The sequence below is a fragment of the Trichomycterus rosablanca genome, chromosome 11 (genome assembly GCF_030014385.1).
Source record: "Trichomycterus rosablanca isolate fTriRos1 chromosome 11, fTriRos1.hap1, whole genome shotgun sequence".
In the NCBI taxonomy this organism is placed as follows: Eukaryota; Metazoa; Chordata; class Actinopteri; order Siluriformes; family Trichomycteridae; genus Trichomycterus; species Trichomycterus rosablanca.
Window position 1 is genome coordinate 3,935,386 of NC_085998.1, and position 19,110 is coordinate 3,954,495.

A 19,110-nucleotide genomic window follows, 5' to 3' on the forward strand; every position below is an offset into this window, starting at 1 on the left:
ACGCGTCAAGCAAAATCAAAGTTTTTTATTGTAGATTTTCTTTCCAGCAGTTGCAAAACGGCAAACAAAATGACTTATTTATTTAGCAGTTTAAATAATGGAATGTAACCCATCCAGCTTGACAGAACCAGAGAGAAAATGCAGCACACGTCCAGCATTGTGTAGATAGAATCAGTGTTAACATTCAGCAGCAGTAGTCATTCACTAATGCACACCAAACTGCACACCAACAAATAAATCAATAAGACGCTCTAATACCACCGTAACGGACACGTCTGGTTAAAGTCGAATATATTAAATTAAATGTAATTGGTCCCAGCAGAACTGAAATTCGAGCGTCTGTTATTAAGAGGCGAGTGAATTCGGGTATTTGATACAAATAATCAATCATTTTTCTTAGTCAGACTGTTTCATTACAACAAAGTGCATTTTTAAACACATTTAACATCACACCAGTGTATTCTACAACTTTTCTAACAAGGGAAGCTGGAACTATCACAGGACTGGTACAAATATCAGCTGGTGCCACTTTTAAACAGGCCACAGGGTCATCTCCGTTGGTCGGAGAAGGCTTGCTCATTGGCTAAGGCCATTTTTAATCCATCCCCCCACCAGGATTCGTAATTGCAGCAGTTATGAGGAATCCCAATGGGCGGCACGGTGGCTAAGTGGGTAGCACTGTCGCCTCACAGCAAGAAGTCCGGGTCCTTTCTGTGTGGAGTTTGCATGTTCTCCCCGTGTCTGCGTGGGTTTCCTCCGGGAGCTCCGGTTTCCTCCCACAGTCCAAAAACATGCAGTCAAGTTAGTTGGAGACACTGAATTGTCCTATAGGTACCAGGCGATAGGATGCATAAACCCTGATAAATAGGGAGGGTCGTGTCAGGAAGGGCATCCGGCGTGAAAACTGTGCCAAATCAATAAGAGAGATGAGGAATCCCAATGGGCAACCGCACCCTCTGTTACGACGAGCCAATCATTGTCCGTGCAGGCGTCCGGCTGGCCAATAGCAAAGCTGAGATTCACATGTTTTACCTCTGCGCCACCTGAGCGCCCATTTGAGGCACTTTTACCTGTCGCCTTCATTTGCGTTTCTTTCCATTTAACATATATTAACGTATATTAATTATCAGCTCCTGGGGGTGTGAAAAGCAACTTTCCAAATAAATATATATTAAAAAAAAACTGACTATTATTGTACCTAAAAGATTAGCCTACTATTTAAAGTGGGTCAATAATAAACAAATGATAATACTGGTACCAATTTAACCAATAACATCTGACAATCTCATGGAAAGAATCTGAGTTTTTAACCTATGGAGAAAAAGAGACGTTTGGAGCCGCTCAGGTGGCGCAGCGGTGAAGTACGCTAGCGCACCAGAGTTGGGGTTTCGAATACATCGTATCGAATCTCAGCTCTGCCTCTCCGACTGGGCTGGGACAACGATCGGCTGTTGTTCAGGGTTAGAGGGTAAAGAGTCGGATCATAGGTCCTCATAACCGGCGCGACTGCGGCCCCTGCTGGCTGACTGATGGCGCCTGCACGGGGCTGAGGAACAATGCTGATGGGGGTGCGGCCCTCCGTACACGGTGCCCGTCGGTGTATGAACTCGACTCGTGCAGGTGAAAAATGCAGTCTGTACTGACTGTACGTGCCGGAGGGGGCGCATGTCAGTTGAGAGGCGTCCTCAGTCAGCGGTGAAGGGTCGAATCAGTATAGAGGGGAATTAGACACGAGTAGATTAGGGGGGGGGAAAGAGTGGGGAAAATTATATATATATTTAAAAACAAAAAAGAGAGATGTTCGGGTGGCGATCTGTTATAGGTTCGGATCTCAGCAGTGCTAGCGGCCTGCCAGGCGTCTATACAGACATGATTAGCTATGGCTGAGGGGAACCGGACCTGCCACAAGTCTGACCAGGATGATAAAAATAAAAAATTACAAACTATGAACAGAAAGCTTGTTTATTTACACCTTATACTGGACAGGGTCGCGGTACGTTCAGCACTACCTGGAATCTCCAGGCACGAGGCTGGAATATCAAGCAAAGCTCAGACATTCACACCCAGGGCCGATTTCAAGCAGCACTTCCTCCAACCCTCCATCATACAACCGATACCGTTTCTAGGGACGCAGGCCATCCCCTTTTTTAAAGAAAATACAGCTCAGGTAGGCCGCTCAGGTGGCGCAGCGGTAAAAACACACGCTGAAACCAGAGCTGGGATCTCGAATACATCGTATCGAATCTCGGCTCTGCCTGTCGGCTAAGGGCGAGCGGCCACATGAACAACGATTGGCCTGTTGTTCAGATATGGGCGGGTCTAAGCCGGACGGGGTCTCTCTCTCTCATGACTGCTGCTGGCTGATTGATGGCGCCTGCACAGAGACGAGAGAAGAGTGCTGTCAGGGTGTGTCTCTCCGTACACAACGCTGAGCTGCACTGCACTCGTCAAAGTCCATTTATTCAGCTTGAAAATACCTACGCTTGGCTAGAAATGCCACCAACACCCTCATAAAAGTGCCCCAATTATGCTTTCCAGGACTCCAGGCCACAGACGGCTTTGGCATCATGATGTCTCATAATATTTGGACGGTTCTTTGAAGGCTTTAAGTTTGCCCAATCCCACCTACCGTGAAAAAAACAGCCCAAATGTAACCAGCTCGTATTTGTGCCAGTCCAGTGATGTTTATTAATGAACTTAAATTATTTTGCTGTGCTTGATTAAGTAAACGTTAACAAAGCATTACCACTAGCGACAAATCAGCACACACTGTCAGAAAAAACATTCAACAAGCATTTAGATTTGTGCAAAATCCCAAAAGAACGTAGCAGGAACAGGGGAGCGATGCTTTTATTTCAACCCACGTTGCGATCTGAGCTACTTGAGTTTGAGAGCTACGAGAGGAACAGCTAGAACCGGAAAGTCTTCGCTAGTATTTCGGATCGAACGGCATCGGCCCGAGCTCTATTTTGACGTCGGCGAAGTGTCTGGAGCTCCGCCCCGACCGCGCCCACTTCCTTTCCCGGTGCTGATGTTTCCTTTGCTGGCGATGGCACTCTCTGTCCCGTTTGACCTTCGACCCCGGGCCTTCGAAAGGTCGACTGTGAATTTACAAACAGCAAATCATTTCGTGAAGGTTTGGTTTAGCTTAACGCTTCCCGCCGCTCGCAGCAAGGCATTTTCAACATGCAGGGCCTAGTGAGTCTCAGACCTAGTGGTTAGAAGCAAGACGGGAGAGGATTGTGGGTAAGCAGGCATGCGATTCATGGCACTAAAGCCCAGGACATGGCAACCCAACACTTATGCAACACACACCACGTACCTGAATGTGCGGGGAGGGGTTTAGAACGTTGGCTCCCATTCACACTGGTGCAGTTGTCCTCCTTTTTCTGAACACTGGAAATATGACCAGCTGCCCATAGAGCAATCACAATAGTTTTACTCAGAAAACTGTTGTCAGTTAACGCAGCCCGCCGCTACATCGAATATCATCCCAATGTTTTACATTTACATTTTCGGCATTTGGCAGACGCTTTTCATCCTAAGCAATTGAGGGTTAAGGGCCTCACTCAAGGGCCCAACAGTGACAACCTGGCAGTGGTGGGGCTTGAACCAGCAAGCTTTAAATTACTAGACCAGTACCTAGACCGCTAGGCTACAACTGCCCTGTTTTAGCTGATTTACTTGTTTACTTGTATTTTACTAATGTGGTTGTTTTATTCTTACCACCTTTTGTCCCTGTCTTTATTTAAGCTTCATTTTTGTCTCATCTGCTGCCTCAGCTACACCGATCAGGCATAACATTATGACCACCATCTTAATATACAGTGTTGGTCCCCCTTTTGCTGCCAAAACAGCCCTGCAACTGTGATGCTCTGTGTATTCTGACTCCTTTCTATCAGAACCAGCATGAACTTCTTCAGCAGTTTGACCTACAGTAGCTCGTCTGTTGGATCAGTGAGCCCTGGCCGCCCATGACCCTGTCGCCGGTTTACCACTGTTCCTTCCTTGGACCACTTTTGATAGATACTGACCACTGCAGACCGGGACACACCCCACAAGAGCTGCAATTTTGGAGATGCTCTGACCCAGTCGTCTAGCCATCACATCATCATTTGGTCCTCATCAAACTCGCTCAGATCCTCACGCTCGCCCATTTTTCCTGCTTCTAACATCAACTTTGAGGATAAAATGTTCACTTGCTGCCTAATATAATAATTAGGGCTGTCGAAGTTAACGCGATAATAACGCATTAACGCAATCTGAATTTAACGCGATTAAAAAAAAATAGTGCCGTTAACGCAAATTCTAGTTCATGTTGAGACTTGACTGGTAGAACCAACGTTTTAATGTCGGACTTGCCACCGTTGTTCATTTGCGGTTTGTTAAAATAATATAACTGAGCGTCGTAGGGATGCACTTGCATAATAAAGAAATAAATACACGGTATATTCACAAGTTGTCGGGAGCAAAACACTTTATTAACTTAATCTGTTACGGCACTGAATACCGGAGTCAAGCACGCTAGTCCATGAACTATGGAAGCCCCAAAAGGGTCAAAACACACTCACTTCGTGTAGAAAAGTCCACTTTTCACATTTCACTTAAAAAACCTTGTTTTCTATAACATTTACACAGATTTTATTTAATGCGATTAATCGCGATTAACTATATGAAATTCTGAGATTAATCGCAATTAAAATGTTTAATCGTTTGACAGCCCTAATATATATATATCCCCCCCACTAACAGGTGCCGTGATGAAGAGATAATCAGTGTTATTCACTTCACCGGTCAGTGGTCATAATGTTATGCCTAGTCGGTGTATATTGTAAATATAGCTCAATATAAAAGTATTAGGACGCCTCTTCTAATTGTTAAATTCCTGTGTTTCAGCCACAACAGTTGCTAACAGGTGTAATAAATCAATTATATATTATATAAAAGAAATCATATGCTTCAAACTTTGCAGCAACAGCTTAGGGAAGGACTTTTCCTGTTCCAGCCTCACTGTGCCCACTGTGCAAAAAGTGAAATCAGTAAAGGTGCGACAAGTTGCCCTGACTGCATTTACATTACATTAGCAGCATTTAGCAGACGCTTTTATCCCAAGCCGTCCGCAGTGATCCGACTGTGATCGAACCAGCAACCTTTGGAGATCTAGTCCAGTATCTTAACCACTGAGCTACCACTGCCACTACCACTTCATCCCCATCGAACACCTTGGGGATGAACCAGAACAGTGACTGTGAGCCATTTCCACCTCCATATGGAAGCTGTTATTGCAGCAAGGATTTCAACTCTATAATAAAGCCTATAGATTTGGAATGGGATAGCCAACAAGCTTATGGTCAGGTGTCCACATACTTTTGGCTATATAGGGTCTGTGTGAAAACCTATTGAGCTGCCTTGCTGCCTACCTGGTCAGCTGCCTCAGTAGAGAGGATTCTAATCAGACACTGAACTCATGAGGCAGATTATTTAGACACACTACTTAGTTTTAGCTCACTAAGCTAACACATTTAGCCTCGGGCCGTTCGAACCCACTAGCACGCCAGCTAACGTCTCCCTCCGTGTACCGAAAACGCTTAAACTGTCCCTGACGAGCTCGAATTTACAAATAAACGACACTCGTGCACCTTTATACAGATTCCACATCAATGAGAATTTGTTTACATTAGAAAAGAACTCTGTTGGTTGCTCCGCATTATATTTATTTGTAGTTTTTTGTGAGGAAAGTCGTGCCGCACTGGATGCTGGGATTGCTTCAGCGCTGAGGAGGCGTCGGACGCTCCCTCGTCATTCAGTCAGATCATCGCTCAGAATTAAGGCGCCTCAGTAGGAGCATTTTAAAGGATCTAAGAATTTAGACACGCCCTCTTCTCCTGTCATTATGTCATTAATGACAATAATATATTACAGTTACAAGTGTCTTAAAATGTTGGGTCGCATGTTCAGGGCTGTAAATAAACACACAGGACGTCGTTCTTACCTCGGACCGTACTGTTGCGAGTACGTTTCCCCGAAGAAGTGCCTGTATATGTAATCGTCCAGGTCCTCGAACACGTCGTCGCCGCCCTGGTACTCGTCCATGTCCTCCAGGTAGGTCTCCACGCCGCTGACGAAGTCGGTGAAGAGCATCTGATCGTGGATGAAAAGTCCGTCGTGGAAGAAGCTGTTGATGAAGTCGTCCAGCTCCCTCCAGTGCCGAAAGTGACCCACCTCTCGCTGCAGGTAGCTGCGCAGGAGCTGGTGAAATTCGTCTGCTCGGATTGGCTCCATGGCTTTGTTGAACAGGCTCATGGACTCCTGGTAGGCGCAGTCGAAGACGCCGGTGCATCCTTTGGGCGCGGATTTCCGTCCCGTCCCGGTGTGGTCCTTCTGGGCGCCTGACGTGCGAGTCTTCTGGCTGGACTGGAAGGAAGAGTCCATGGTTGACTTGCGTGGATGTTGGTGGGGTGGCTGGTGGTGCTGCCAATGTTGTTCTGAAGAACGTTCGTTGAAGTCATTGGTCTGGGATTCGTGCTGATTGGCTTTGGCATCTTTTCTTTCGTTGAATCTCTTGTCTTGTGGTCTTCGGATCCTCTCAAAAACGCTGGACGTGGAGTCCTTCAAGTGCCTGAACGTTGACTTGACCGAATCGGAGAACTTCCTGAGGTTCTCCTTGACGGCCTCCTTCGCTTTCTTGATCTGCTCCTTGTGATGGTGGACAAACTCCTTTGTAGAATTCTTCACGGCGTCAAACGTCTCCGTGACCTTCCCCAACATGCCGTCTTTGGACTTGGGTTGGGTATCACCCTTGGTGCGTTCCTCCTTCGTCTCTACGTAGAGCCTCTCCCAAAGATCAGATCTCTGCTGCTCGAAGCTCAGCTTCTTCTCCAGCTCCTGAAGTCTGATCTGAAGCTCTTCGGTTTCCGAATCCTCTCCCTCGCCCTGCGCCTCAGATTCCCGCTGGCTCATCTCCTCCAGATCTTCCCTCAGCTTGTCCGTCACTTTCCTCTCTTTATCCAGTTCCTTGCGCAGCGCCTGAGCCTCGACCATGAGCGCCTCTTTCTGGCTGAGGTAGCTCCGGATCCTCTGCTTCTCCTCCAGCAGGTCGCCCTTCAGCCGCTGGTTCTCAGACAGGACGGAGTCGGCGCCGGCTCCTTTCTCCTCCAGCTCGCGGATCTGAGCCCGCAGACCCCGGAGCTCGTCCTGCAGGGCCAGCAGAGACGCCTCCTCTCGTTCCAGAGTGCTCTTGAGTGCCCGGTTCTCGGAGGTGAGGTGCTTCTGACGAGATTCCATTTCGCTCCTGGCCTGCTGAAACTGTTCCAGCAGGTCTCGCCTCTGTACCTACAGATTAAAACAAAACAATGGATGTTTTACACACTTTGGTGACATTAATGACAGAACAGGTAGTCACTAATTACACAGGATTCACGCAGACACGGGGAGAACATGCAAACTCCACACAAAAAGGACCCAGACTGCTCCATCTGGGAATTGAATCCAGGACCTTCTTGCTGTGAGGCGACGGTGCTACCCACCGAGCCACCACGCCGCCCAAAAGTGAAAGCCATCAAAGTTGACCTCGCCAGTGATGGTTCCGGGTGTGACCCATATCAAAAATTTAAACAGTGGTCACTGTCTGTGTGATTTTTGGCCAGTTGCATGGTTCTTCATATAAAAACATGTTAATCGGGGAATTATAGGACACTGGTAGCAAAGCTGAGATTCGAACTCACAAATTCGAGATGTCAGCACTGGCGTGCTATCGTTTTTTACCGCTTTCACCCCCCCATGATCACTTTTTTATTACTAAAACTGTAAACCACTCTATCATGGTTTAACTTTGGCAATTAGTCCAAGGTTCACATGCGTACCGAACCGTGGGGGGTGATGCGTTTGGATGACGGATTAACCCGTCCTGTTCAAACCCTGAGTCGTGACCCTTGTGTGGGTCGCAGAAAAAAATAAGAAGAAATAAACTCAGGTACAATTTTAAAAGGTACGTAATGTTTGTTTGTTTATTAGGATTTTAACATCATGTTTTACACTTTGGTTACATTCATGACAGGAACGGTAGTTACTCATTACTAGGGATGTCCCGATCACGTTTTTTTGTTCCCGATCCCGATCTTTAATTTTGATCCCGATCCGATACCGAGTCTCAAACCGATACTTGTATTTTCTAGATATTGTCTAGATAAGAACGAGATAATACTGCTCACACAGTGCACACTTCAAGTACATTACAGTTATTCAGATTAATCCAGTGTACATGTTTAACAACTGAATAGCTCTGCAGTGCTGTAGGGAAAAAATCACCTGCATCCAAACTATTGCTTAATGTTATTTTATTTTTACAGAATAAAAGTAAACAAACATAGTGCAGCATTGTAGTAGTAAAACTAGAACACTCAGAATGAAGTGAAGGTTCTTTCTGAGGAAAATCAGCATCTCTGCCGTGTTTGATGGACGTTTCTACGTGAAGTGAGTGTGTTTTGACCCTTTGGGGTCTCCATAGTGCATGGAATAGCGTGCTCGGCTAACGCGATGACTCTAGCTGTCCGCTATTCGGTACCGTAACAGAAGAAGTTAATAAAGTGTTAAATGCTCCCGACAATTTGTGAATACACCGTGTATTTATTTCTTTATTAAGCGAGTGCATCACGACCACGCTGGGTTACATAACTAAGCCAATCAGAGCGCTCGATACTGAGATGTAACTCGTGCTGTATGTTATGCTCCTGAAGTTTTCATACTGGGATTAAAAGTTATTGTTTTGTAAACCGGAGTGATCCTGGACTCACACGCCATATAAACAGTAAAATTCTACAGTAATGAACGCAGCTCTGCTACTCTGACGTTACACTTCGCTGCTGGACTCGTTTCACTTTCCAATCTAAAGTATTTCCACACAGCGGACATGCTGACGTAAAACGAAGGATCGGGATTAGGATCGGCCTTAGTAAAGCCGATACCGATCAGTTAAAAATGCCTTGATCGGCCCCGATTCCGATCTCTGAGATCGGATCGGGACATCCCTACTCATTACACAACGTTCATCAGTTCACACAAGGTCACTCACTTGCACGTCTTTGGACTGTGGGAGGAAACCCACGCAGACACGGGGAGAACATGCTAACTCTACACAGAAAGGACCCGGATCGCTCCACCTGCGGATCAAACCCAGACCTTCTTGCTGTGAGGTGACAGTGTTACCCACCGAGCCACCGTGCCGCCCTAAAAGGTACAATAAACTAGAAATAAACTTGTACACGAGTGCCCCCTTGTGGAGGCTTTACGTTACATCTTGTGAACCACTGTGGGACCAGATTGCCACCGATTTTATTAATGAATTATATTTCGTTTTGTGTTTAGTTTTGATGCATCGTTTGTGTTGCCTGGGTTTTGCACCCAAAACCCCCAAAATCAGTGGTGTAGTCTGTTCCAGCTGCATTTTCTTTATTACAGATGAAGCTGAATTCATTTCCTGACCAGTAAAACATGCGGGTCGGTTAAAGTTACCTGTAGTTCGGCCTCTTTGGCTCTCAGATTCTGATTCTCTTTGTTGATCTTATCCATGATGCCTGTCAGTGACGTCACCAGATCCTGCTTCTCCTCTAGATCTTCTCTCAGACGCTTAACCACATCCTGAACGCACACAGAGAGGATGTGAACTCAGAGTCTGACTGATTCTTACAGGAAGTAAAAATATACAGACAAAGGGATGAATAAAAACTAAGTGGAGAGACACGATGAGTGAAGATGCCAGTCTGGAAGTACTGCATGATACATACAGTTCATATAATCCAGCCTGACATGTTTCTCAATAACCATGTGCAGCAGAGACGGGATGAAGTTTAAGCTAATGACGGGTGAGGGTCTTGTTTTAGGAGACCCAACAGTCAGACTGGCAGTGGTGGGGTCTAAACCCTTGATCATGTAAACAATAGTCCAGTTTCTTGCCTACTTCAGCAAGGACGTCATGAAGAAATGATCTTTAAAATGGTCACAAAGACTGTTCTACTGACTAAAGTTTCATGTGGGTTTGACATATTTGATGTACACCAAGAGAACAATAGAGGCCTGAATGCTTCAAAGCATGAGGCTCTGTGGTCTTTGTTATGCCAAGAAAGTAATTTCTAATATGGTTTGGGTCCAGTGGTCCTACAAGAGTCAGGGAAAAAGTAATCATGATGGAAATGGTCTCCTCCAGAAGACATAGCTCTCATCCACAGGACGTGAGGGGACACTGACTGGTTTTATAAGTATATGAAAATCATCAGATCAGGCACCAGATCTCAGAGACGTTCCAGCACGTTCATCAGAAACATTAAGGCTACACATAATTTTGAAAAATGTGAGTACAATGTTTAGCATAGCAAGAGCTTATCTATCTTATATGTCTATCCGTATCTATCAGTCAGCACTGATCTCCATTATCCCCCGTCTCTGTGAAGCTGCCCTTTGCAGGTGACCAGCCAGCAGGTGGTCACGACTGCAGCGTTTATGAGGAATCCCTACGGCCTCCCTCGGACCCGCCGATCGCTGGCCAATTGGACTGGCCAGCCGTCAGCAGAGCTCAGATTCGAAGTCGAGAGCTTGAGATGTCAGCAAGTGCCCCATGAAACTAGATTTAAATCCTTAAATCTCTTAAGTTAAGGCTGCTGGAATGGAAATAGAATACGGATTTTTAATCTTGGAAAGCCGCTGCAATTGCATCGTGATTCAGCTCAGCAATTACTGATAAAGCCAGGAGAAGAATCAGGGTGGTAGACAGAAGAACATTTTGACTCTGAGCTGAAAAGAAAGAGAGTAATGAACCATCACGAATTAACTATTTCAGACCTTGCCGTTGGTGTCCTGCTCTTTCTGACCATGAAGAATCTCTTGAGTCTCGCTTGGGTCGGTAATACAAATCTTTTCCACCAACAGCTGTCGCTTCTGGACCTGCACCGTGCCTGAAAAAGAACACGGGAACACTGTAGATCTCACAGCATTCTGTGTGTAAACGCAGCATACCCAACAACAGCCTGTCCGTACCGTAGAAATGCCCGAAGCCCATGCTGATGGCTATGATGAGGGCGAGGAGGATGCACTTGTTGAGGGTGCGGCTGTTCTCCCGCTGCTGTAGAACCCGAGCCTCTCTCTGCTCCTCGACCTCCTCCTGATCTTCAGTTTCCTGTTAAGGAGATGTGCAGAGGAACTGACTAAATTTACGTCCCTACTAACAAACCAGACTCTAAGCAACTCAGTTTAGGGATGGTACTGGGTGAGTAAAGATTGACCAGGGCTTGATGGTATAATTTTGTCGTTGGGGCACAGGGGCAGAACCATGTAGTGACCTTCTGTAGAGCAGGTACATTGGAATTTACGGTATTTAGTCAATACTTTTATCCATAGTGACTTCTCAAGCAATTAAGGGTTGAGGGCCTTGCTTAGGGACCCAACAGTGGCAACTTAGAGATGGTTGGGTTTGAACCAGGGACGGTCTGATCACTAGTCTAGTAGTTTTCAGGGGTAAAAGATCCATAAATTTGTCCATACAACGAATCAACTCTTCATTAAGGGTATTTAGAGTCGCCAAAGCAGCCTGTTCTAGTCCACGTACTAATTTGGCACTGCTATTATGCCACATGCCCTGCTTGGCACAACCATTAATATTTATCCGAGCTTGGGAAGGCACTGAGAGCGCACCTCCAAGTGACTAGGCTGTTTTTTTAATCTCCCTAAGTGGCCTTGTTAGAGGGAGGTTAAGGTTGTACAGGGTCTCGTCCCACTGTCACTGCAATATGCGATCTCTGGGACCGGTCCGGACAACTGCGAGAGTGGAGGGAGAGTCACTTGCTGTCCATACACGATACAGCTCTGTGTGGGAACCCATTACTGACAGGTGATCAGAAGCTCAATATTTTACCTCCTTTTTCTCCTGCTGCTCGTCTGGCTCGGATCCAGTGGTGCTCTTCCTCAGCCTGCGCCTCCTCACCTGCAGTCCGGCCTTCATCTCACCCTCCTCATCCTCGGTGCTGGAGCTGGTGGAGCCTCGGCGCACGGGACGCTCCACTGGCAAAACTGAAAGGTTGGAGGCACATCAGCGGCTCGGTACATCGGTTAATAAGTTAATGGTCATGTCAGAAAGCCGGAAACAGGGTTGCTTGGCGCTGGTCTAAGCGCGGCCCCTGCTGACCGGTCGAGGCGCCTGCACGGGCACGCTCTGTGAGACCCTGCGCCTGGAAGGTGAAAAGAAGCGATCAGCTGTGACAGCCTCTGCCCTCCTCGATCAGGGATGGAAGGGGCGATGAGAGAGAGAGAGAGAGAGAGAGATGCGTTCCAACTGGCCACGACTGGATTGGGTGGGAAAAAAGGTCTCGCTGCACTGTATGCCATCTCAATAGGCACTGCCACCTTGTGAAGTAAATAGAGCAGTGCAAAGGAGTCTGGGAAATGTAGTCAGTAGTCTACTGTACACTAATCGTCAGCAAATCTACCCAAAACTGCCATGTTGTCTTTACTCGCAGTAAAAACATGAATGTGCGATTTAACAGCTCTGTTGTGTGTGAGCGTTTCTCTGTAAGCATCAGCAGGACTTGAGGTCAGAGCTCTAAACTGTGAGAGAGAAGATAAGCTCTCACCGATAAGCTTTCTATTTCCAGCTCACATCACCAGAACGTCAAGGACCAGAACACAAAGCAGGTCAACAACACAAACCAGGTCAAAACAACTACTGGGTTCTTTCCCACAGTATTAAACACACACACACCAGTCAACTATATGCACACACACGCAAACTAACTATATGCCAAAACACACACACACACACACACACACCGCAGTTCACTACATGTATGCACACACACACATTCACCACAGACACATGGGCACCAATCCAATACACACACACGATACAATACAATACACACAAACTGACTATATGTACACACACACACACACACCAATCCACAATATGCACACACACACAAACCGATTATATGCACACACACACACACACACTGACTATATGCACACACACACACACACAAACTGACTATATGCACACACATACAAACCAACTACATGCACACACACACATACTGACTATACACACACACACACAAACTGACTATATACACAAACTAACTGACTATACACACACACAAACTGACTATATGCACACACACACAAACTGACTATATACACACACACACACAAACTGACTATATGCACACACACACACACAAACTGACTATATGCACACACATACAAACCAACTACATGCACACACACACATACTGACTATACACACACACACACAAACTGACTATATACACAAACTAACTGACTATACACACACACACAAACTGACTATATGCACACACACACAAACTGACTATATATACACACACACACACAAACTGACTATATGCACACACACACAAACCGACTATATGCACTCACACACACAAACTGACTATATATACACACACACACACAAACTGACTATATATACACACACACACAAACTGACTATATACACACACACACAAACCGACTATATACACACACACACAAACCGACTATATGCACACACACACACAAACTGACTATATATACACACACACACAAACTGACTATATACACACACACACAAACCGACTATATGCACTCACACACACAAACTGACTATATGCACTCACACACACAAACTGACTATATACACACACACACAAACCGACTATATGCACACACACACACAAACTGACTATATACACACACACACAAACTGACTATATATACACACACACAAACCGACTATATGCACTCACACACACAAACTGACTATATATACACACACACACACAAACTGACTATATACACACACACACACACACACACCGACTATATGCACTCACACACACACACCGACTATATGCACTCACACACACAAACTGACTATATGCACTCACACACACAAACTGACTATATACACACACACACACACACACCGACTATATGCACTCACACACACAAACTGACTATATACACACACACACAAACCGACTATATGCACTCACACACACAAACTGACTATATACACACACACACACAAACCGACTATATGCACTCACACACACAAACTGACTATATACACACACACACAAACCGACTATATGCACTCACACACACAAACTGACTATATACACACACACACACACACACCGACTATATGCACTCACACACAAACTGACTATATACACACACACACAAACTGACTATATACACTCACACACACAAACCAATTATATGCACACACACACATTTACCAGACACACACATTCACACAAATCCAATACACACACATGCACAGCAATCCAATACACACACAAGCACATACACACAAACTGTCTATATGCACAGACATGCACACACAAACACACACATGCAAACAATCCACCACACCCAGCAAATTTACTATATGTACACACACACACACATACACACAGCATGAACAAAACTCATATTAGTACAACTCACAGTCAATGTCTGCAATTATCTTTAGCCAACAGTACGACAGACCTGTTCATTCCACATCATGAAAACACACACATCCACTACACACACACACGACACCAATCCACCACAAACTCACACACACAGTGTGTACACACACATACATAAATCCACCATATGCACACACACCAATCCACAACATGTACACACACACACACACACACATACAGTGTATCACAAAAGTGAGTACACCCCTCACATTTCTGCAAATATTTCATTATATCTTTTCATGGGACAACACTATAGACATGAAACTTGGATATAACTTAGAGTAGTCAGTGTACAGCTTGTATAGCAGTGTAGATTTACTGTCTTCTCAAAATAACTCAACACACAGCCATTAATGTCTAAATAGCTGCAACATAAGTGAGTACACCCCACAGTGAACATGCCCAAATTGTGCCCAAATGTGTCGTTGTCCCTCCCTGGTGTCATGTGTCAAGGTCCCAGGTGTAAATGGGGAGCAGGGCTGTTAAATTTGGTGCTTTGGGTACAATTCTCTCATACTGGCCACTGGATATTCAACATGGCACCTCATGGCAAAGAACTCTCTGAGGATGTGAGAAATAGAATTGTTGCTCTCCACAAAGATGGCCTGGGCTATAAGAAGATTGCTAACACCCTGAAACTGAGCTACAGCATGGTGGCCAAGGTCATACAGCGGTTTTCCAGGACAGGTTCCACTCGGAACAGGCTTCGCCAGGGTCGACCAAAGAAGTTGAGTCCACGTGTTCGGCGTCATATCCAGAGGTTGGCTTTAAAAAATAGACACATGAGTGCTGCCAGCATTGCTGCAGAGGTTGAAGATGTGGGAGGTCAGCCTGTCAGTGCTCAGACCATACGCCGCACACTGCATCAACTCGGTCTGCATGGTCGTCATCCCAGAAGGAAGCTGACGCACAAGAAAGCCCGCAAACAGTTTGCTGAAGACAAGCAGTCCAAGAACATGGATTACTGGAATGACCTGTGGTCTGACGAGACCAAGATAAACTTGTTTGGCTCAGATGGTGTCCAGCATGTGTGGCGGCGCCCTGGTGAGAAGTACCAAGACAACTGTATCTTGCCTACAGTCAAGCATGGTGGTGGTAGCATCATGGTCTTGGGCTACATGAGTGTTGCTGGCACTGGGGAGCTGCAGTTCATTGAGGGAAACATGAATTCCAACATGTACTGTGACATTCTGAAACAGAGCATGATCCTCTCCCTTCGAAAACTGGGCCTCATGGCAGTTTTCCAACAGGATAACGACCCCAAACACAACCTCCAAGATGACAACTGCCTTGCTGAGGAAGCTGAAGGTAAAGGTGATGGACTAAACCCAATTGAGCACCTGTGGCGCATCCTCAAGTGGAAGGTGGAGGAGTTCAAGGTGTCTAACATCCACCAGCTCCGTGATGTCATCATGGAGGAGTGGAAGAGGATTCCAGTAGCAACCTGTGCAGCTCTGGTGAATTCCATGCCCAGGAGGGTTAAGGCAGTGCTGGATAATAATGGTGGTCACACAAAATATTGACACTTTGTGCACAATTTGGACATGTTCACTGTGGGGTGTACTCACTTATGTTGCAGCTATTTAGACATTAATGGCTGTGTGTTGAGTTATTTTCAGAAGACAGTAAATCTACACTGCTATACAAGTTGTACACTGACTACTCTAAGTTATATCCAAGTTTCATGTCTATAGTGTTGTCCCATGAAAAGATATAATAAAATATTTGCAGAAATGTGAGGGGTGTACTCACTTTTGTGATACACTGTACCAATCCACTGTATGCACAAATGCACACACACACACACACACACACACACACACACACACACCAATCCACTATATGCACGCAACCACACACAACCCATTCCACCACATTCAGCAGAGACACAACAATCCACAATGTGCACACACACACAAACACACATCCGCTTCATGCACACCCTGTAAAGGTGTAACGCTCCTTACACAGCGCATCCAGTAACTATACGTCTCATCAGCTACAGTAAAGCCACAGGATGTTATGCCACACGACTCAAAACTCCAAACACACCCACACACACCAGATCAGAGCCAGACGTGTTACAGCCAGGTAAGCACAAACACACGGCGCACCTGAGGGATGAGGAATGGTCAACCTCTGCTTTCTGAGGCATCTCTTAGCCCAAAACGTCCACGCGCTCCTCAGCTTTTGTGCTGCTATCACAGGAAGAACGAGTTCATTTTCATCTCTGTTATATAAGGAGACCTGGGTTGCACTTCTGTACTGTAGACCTATTATCACTAGACATTGATGCATGTATGTAACTCACATCTGGCCCCGACCTCAGCCCCACTCAACAGCTCTCGAGGTTTTCTTGACCAACCATACAAATCAGCCCCTTTGACTGAGCGGGTACAAATTCCCACAGACATACTTTCGGCCATATAGTGTATAGTAAAAAAAAAAATCACAGACATGGGCACTCGGGTGGCAAAGCGGTCTAAGGCGCTACCACACCATTTAGAGTTTGAATCTTAGCAGTGCTACCGGCCTGGCTGGGCATCCAGCAAACACACCCGGCTGTGTTTGGGGGTGGGAAGGTCGAACGGGGTTTCTCCTCTAAGGTGCTGTGACATGCCATCTCGGCGTGGTGAAGCTCTGTGAGTCTTAGCTGCTGGTCAGTGAACAGCCTTCTCTGGTGCAGGCGCTTTGACCAGCCAGCAGAGGCTGCAATCGTGTCTGTGTGGGCACCTGGCCAGTCGGAATCACAGAAACTCGATAGTTTGTGATCTCAGCGGTGGTGGGGTAGCATATTAGACCACAGTGCCCCCCGAGCACCAACAATTTTCATTTTTCATTTAATTTTGACGTTTATCCACCACTTTATACTGGTCAGGGTCGGAGTAACACACGCCGGACAGGACGGCAATCATCAAGGCGCCTCGCCTGTCAGAATTATATGTTCTTCACATTCAGTAGTTCACTAGGTTCCAAATATTGGTACTGAGATTATTTATGGTTTAGTGAGTGTGTGTGTGTGTGTGTGTGTGTGTGTCTAAAACTCACTCGTCTCGGCCGCACTGAACGTGTAGTGACTGCTCGAGGACGTCCCTAGGTACAGCTCCTCGATTCCTGCATCCTCATCCTCCTTAGAAACGGGACCCTCCCACACCCCCAGCTCAGCCTCCTTGGAGTCGCCGAGGGTGATGATGTCCGAGTGATCGCTGGAGGAGCACAGGGTCACTTGGTCCGCCGAACCCGCCTCCGTCACCATCTACACACAAAATGTGAAGACTGAGCCGGTACTGAATCCACCTTCTGCAGCAGAGTTCGCCGAAAGCTTTTCAGATTTTGTATTGTTAACTGCGTCAGTGGGTGCTCACTGTCCATTTAATCAGCTCCACTTACCATATAGAAGCACTTTGTAGTTCTACAATTACTGACTGTAGTCCATCTGTTTCTCTACATGCTTTGTTACCCTCCTTTCATGCTGTTCTTCAATGATCAGGACCCCCACAGGACCACCACAGAGCAGGTATTATTTAGGTGGTGGATGATTCTCAGCACTGCAGTGACACTGACATGGTGGTGGTGTGTTAGTGTGTGTTGTGCTGGTATGAGTGGATCAGACACAGCAGCGCTGCTGGAGTTTTTAAGCACCTCACTGTCCCTGCTGGACTGAGAACAGTCCACCAACCAAAAATATCCAGCCAACAGCGCCCCGTGGGCAGCGTCCTGTGACCACTGATGAAGGTCTAGAAGATGACCGACTCAAACAGCAGCAATAGATGAGCGATCGTCTCCGACTTTACATCTACAAGGTGGACCAACTAGGTAGGAGTGTCTAATAGAGTGGACAGTGAGTGGACACGGTATGATCCACTCATACCAGCACAACACACACTAACACACCACCACCATGTCAGTGTCACTGCAGTGCTGAGAATGATCCACCACCTAAATAATACCTGCTCTGTAGTGGTCCTGTGGGGGTCCTGACCATTAAAGAACAGGGTGAAAGGTGGTAACAAAGCATACAGAAAAACAGATGGACTACAGTCAGTAATTGTAGAACTACAAAGTGCTTCTATATGGTAACAAGGAGGTGGTTTTACTGTTATGGCTGATCAGTATAAATCTCAAATATCTTTTGTATAAATCAGCACTGAGGGTTTAGTTTCGATCGCAGGAGGATTTTAGTTGAATGAATCCGAGTACCTGTGTGCCAGACTCAGCCACCAGCAGCGTCTCCTCCTCTTTAAGCGCAGCGTCCAAACAGGTTTCTTCCACTGCGTCCGCACCCTCCTCTGAGCAGAGAATTAAAACAAGTATTACTGCTTTGTCAAGGACTTTGCTGACAGTAACTAATGCCTCAAGAATGCCTTAAGAATTCACCTCATAGCACTTAAAAGCAAATTCTGTTATTTGCATATATCCTCGGCTGAGCAAACAGGGTCCTTTATGTGTGGAGTTTGCATGTTCTCCTTGTGTCCGCATGGGTTGCCTCCGGTTGCTCCGGTTTCCTCCCACAAGTACAAAGACATGAAGTCAAGTTAATTGGAGCTACCAAGTGAGTGTTTGCCCT

The 19,110-nt window shown here is 46.1% G+C and overlaps 1 protein-coding gene across 2 annotated transcripts in view; it reads right to left on the reverse strand.

Annotated features, from left to right (window-relative positions):
- Positions 1 to 10: 10 nt before the first annotated feature.
- The window catches only part of ccpg1 (cell cycle progression 1), a 24,212-nt gene continuing 5,112 nt past the window's right edge, over positions 11 to 19,110 (reverse strand). The window contains exons 4-11 of one of the 2 annotated variants that reach the window (XM_063004858.1): positions 18,744 to 18,832; positions 17,592 to 17,799; positions 11,903 to 12,057; positions 11,029 to 11,167; positions 10,834 to 10,946; positions 9,511 to 9,636; positions 5,993 to 7,332; positions 11 to 3,101 (exon numbers count right to left, since the gene is read on the reverse strand). In XM_063004858.1, coding sequence (XP_062860928.1) covers positions 2,930 to 3,101; positions 5,993 to 7,332; positions 9,511 to 9,636; positions 10,834 to 10,946; positions 11,029 to 11,167; positions 11,903 to 12,057; positions 17,592 to 17,799; positions 18,744 to 18,832 — 2,342 coding nt within the window. In that variant the 3' untranslated portion in view covers positions 11 to 2,929. Of the gene's footprint in view, positions 3,212 to 5,992; positions 7,333 to 9,510; positions 9,637 to 10,833; positions 10,947 to 11,028; positions 11,168 to 11,902; positions 12,058 to 17,591; positions 17,800 to 18,743; positions 18,833 to 19,110 lie in introns of both variants that reach the window. The other variant, XM_063004859.1, reaches the window with a different exon arrangement.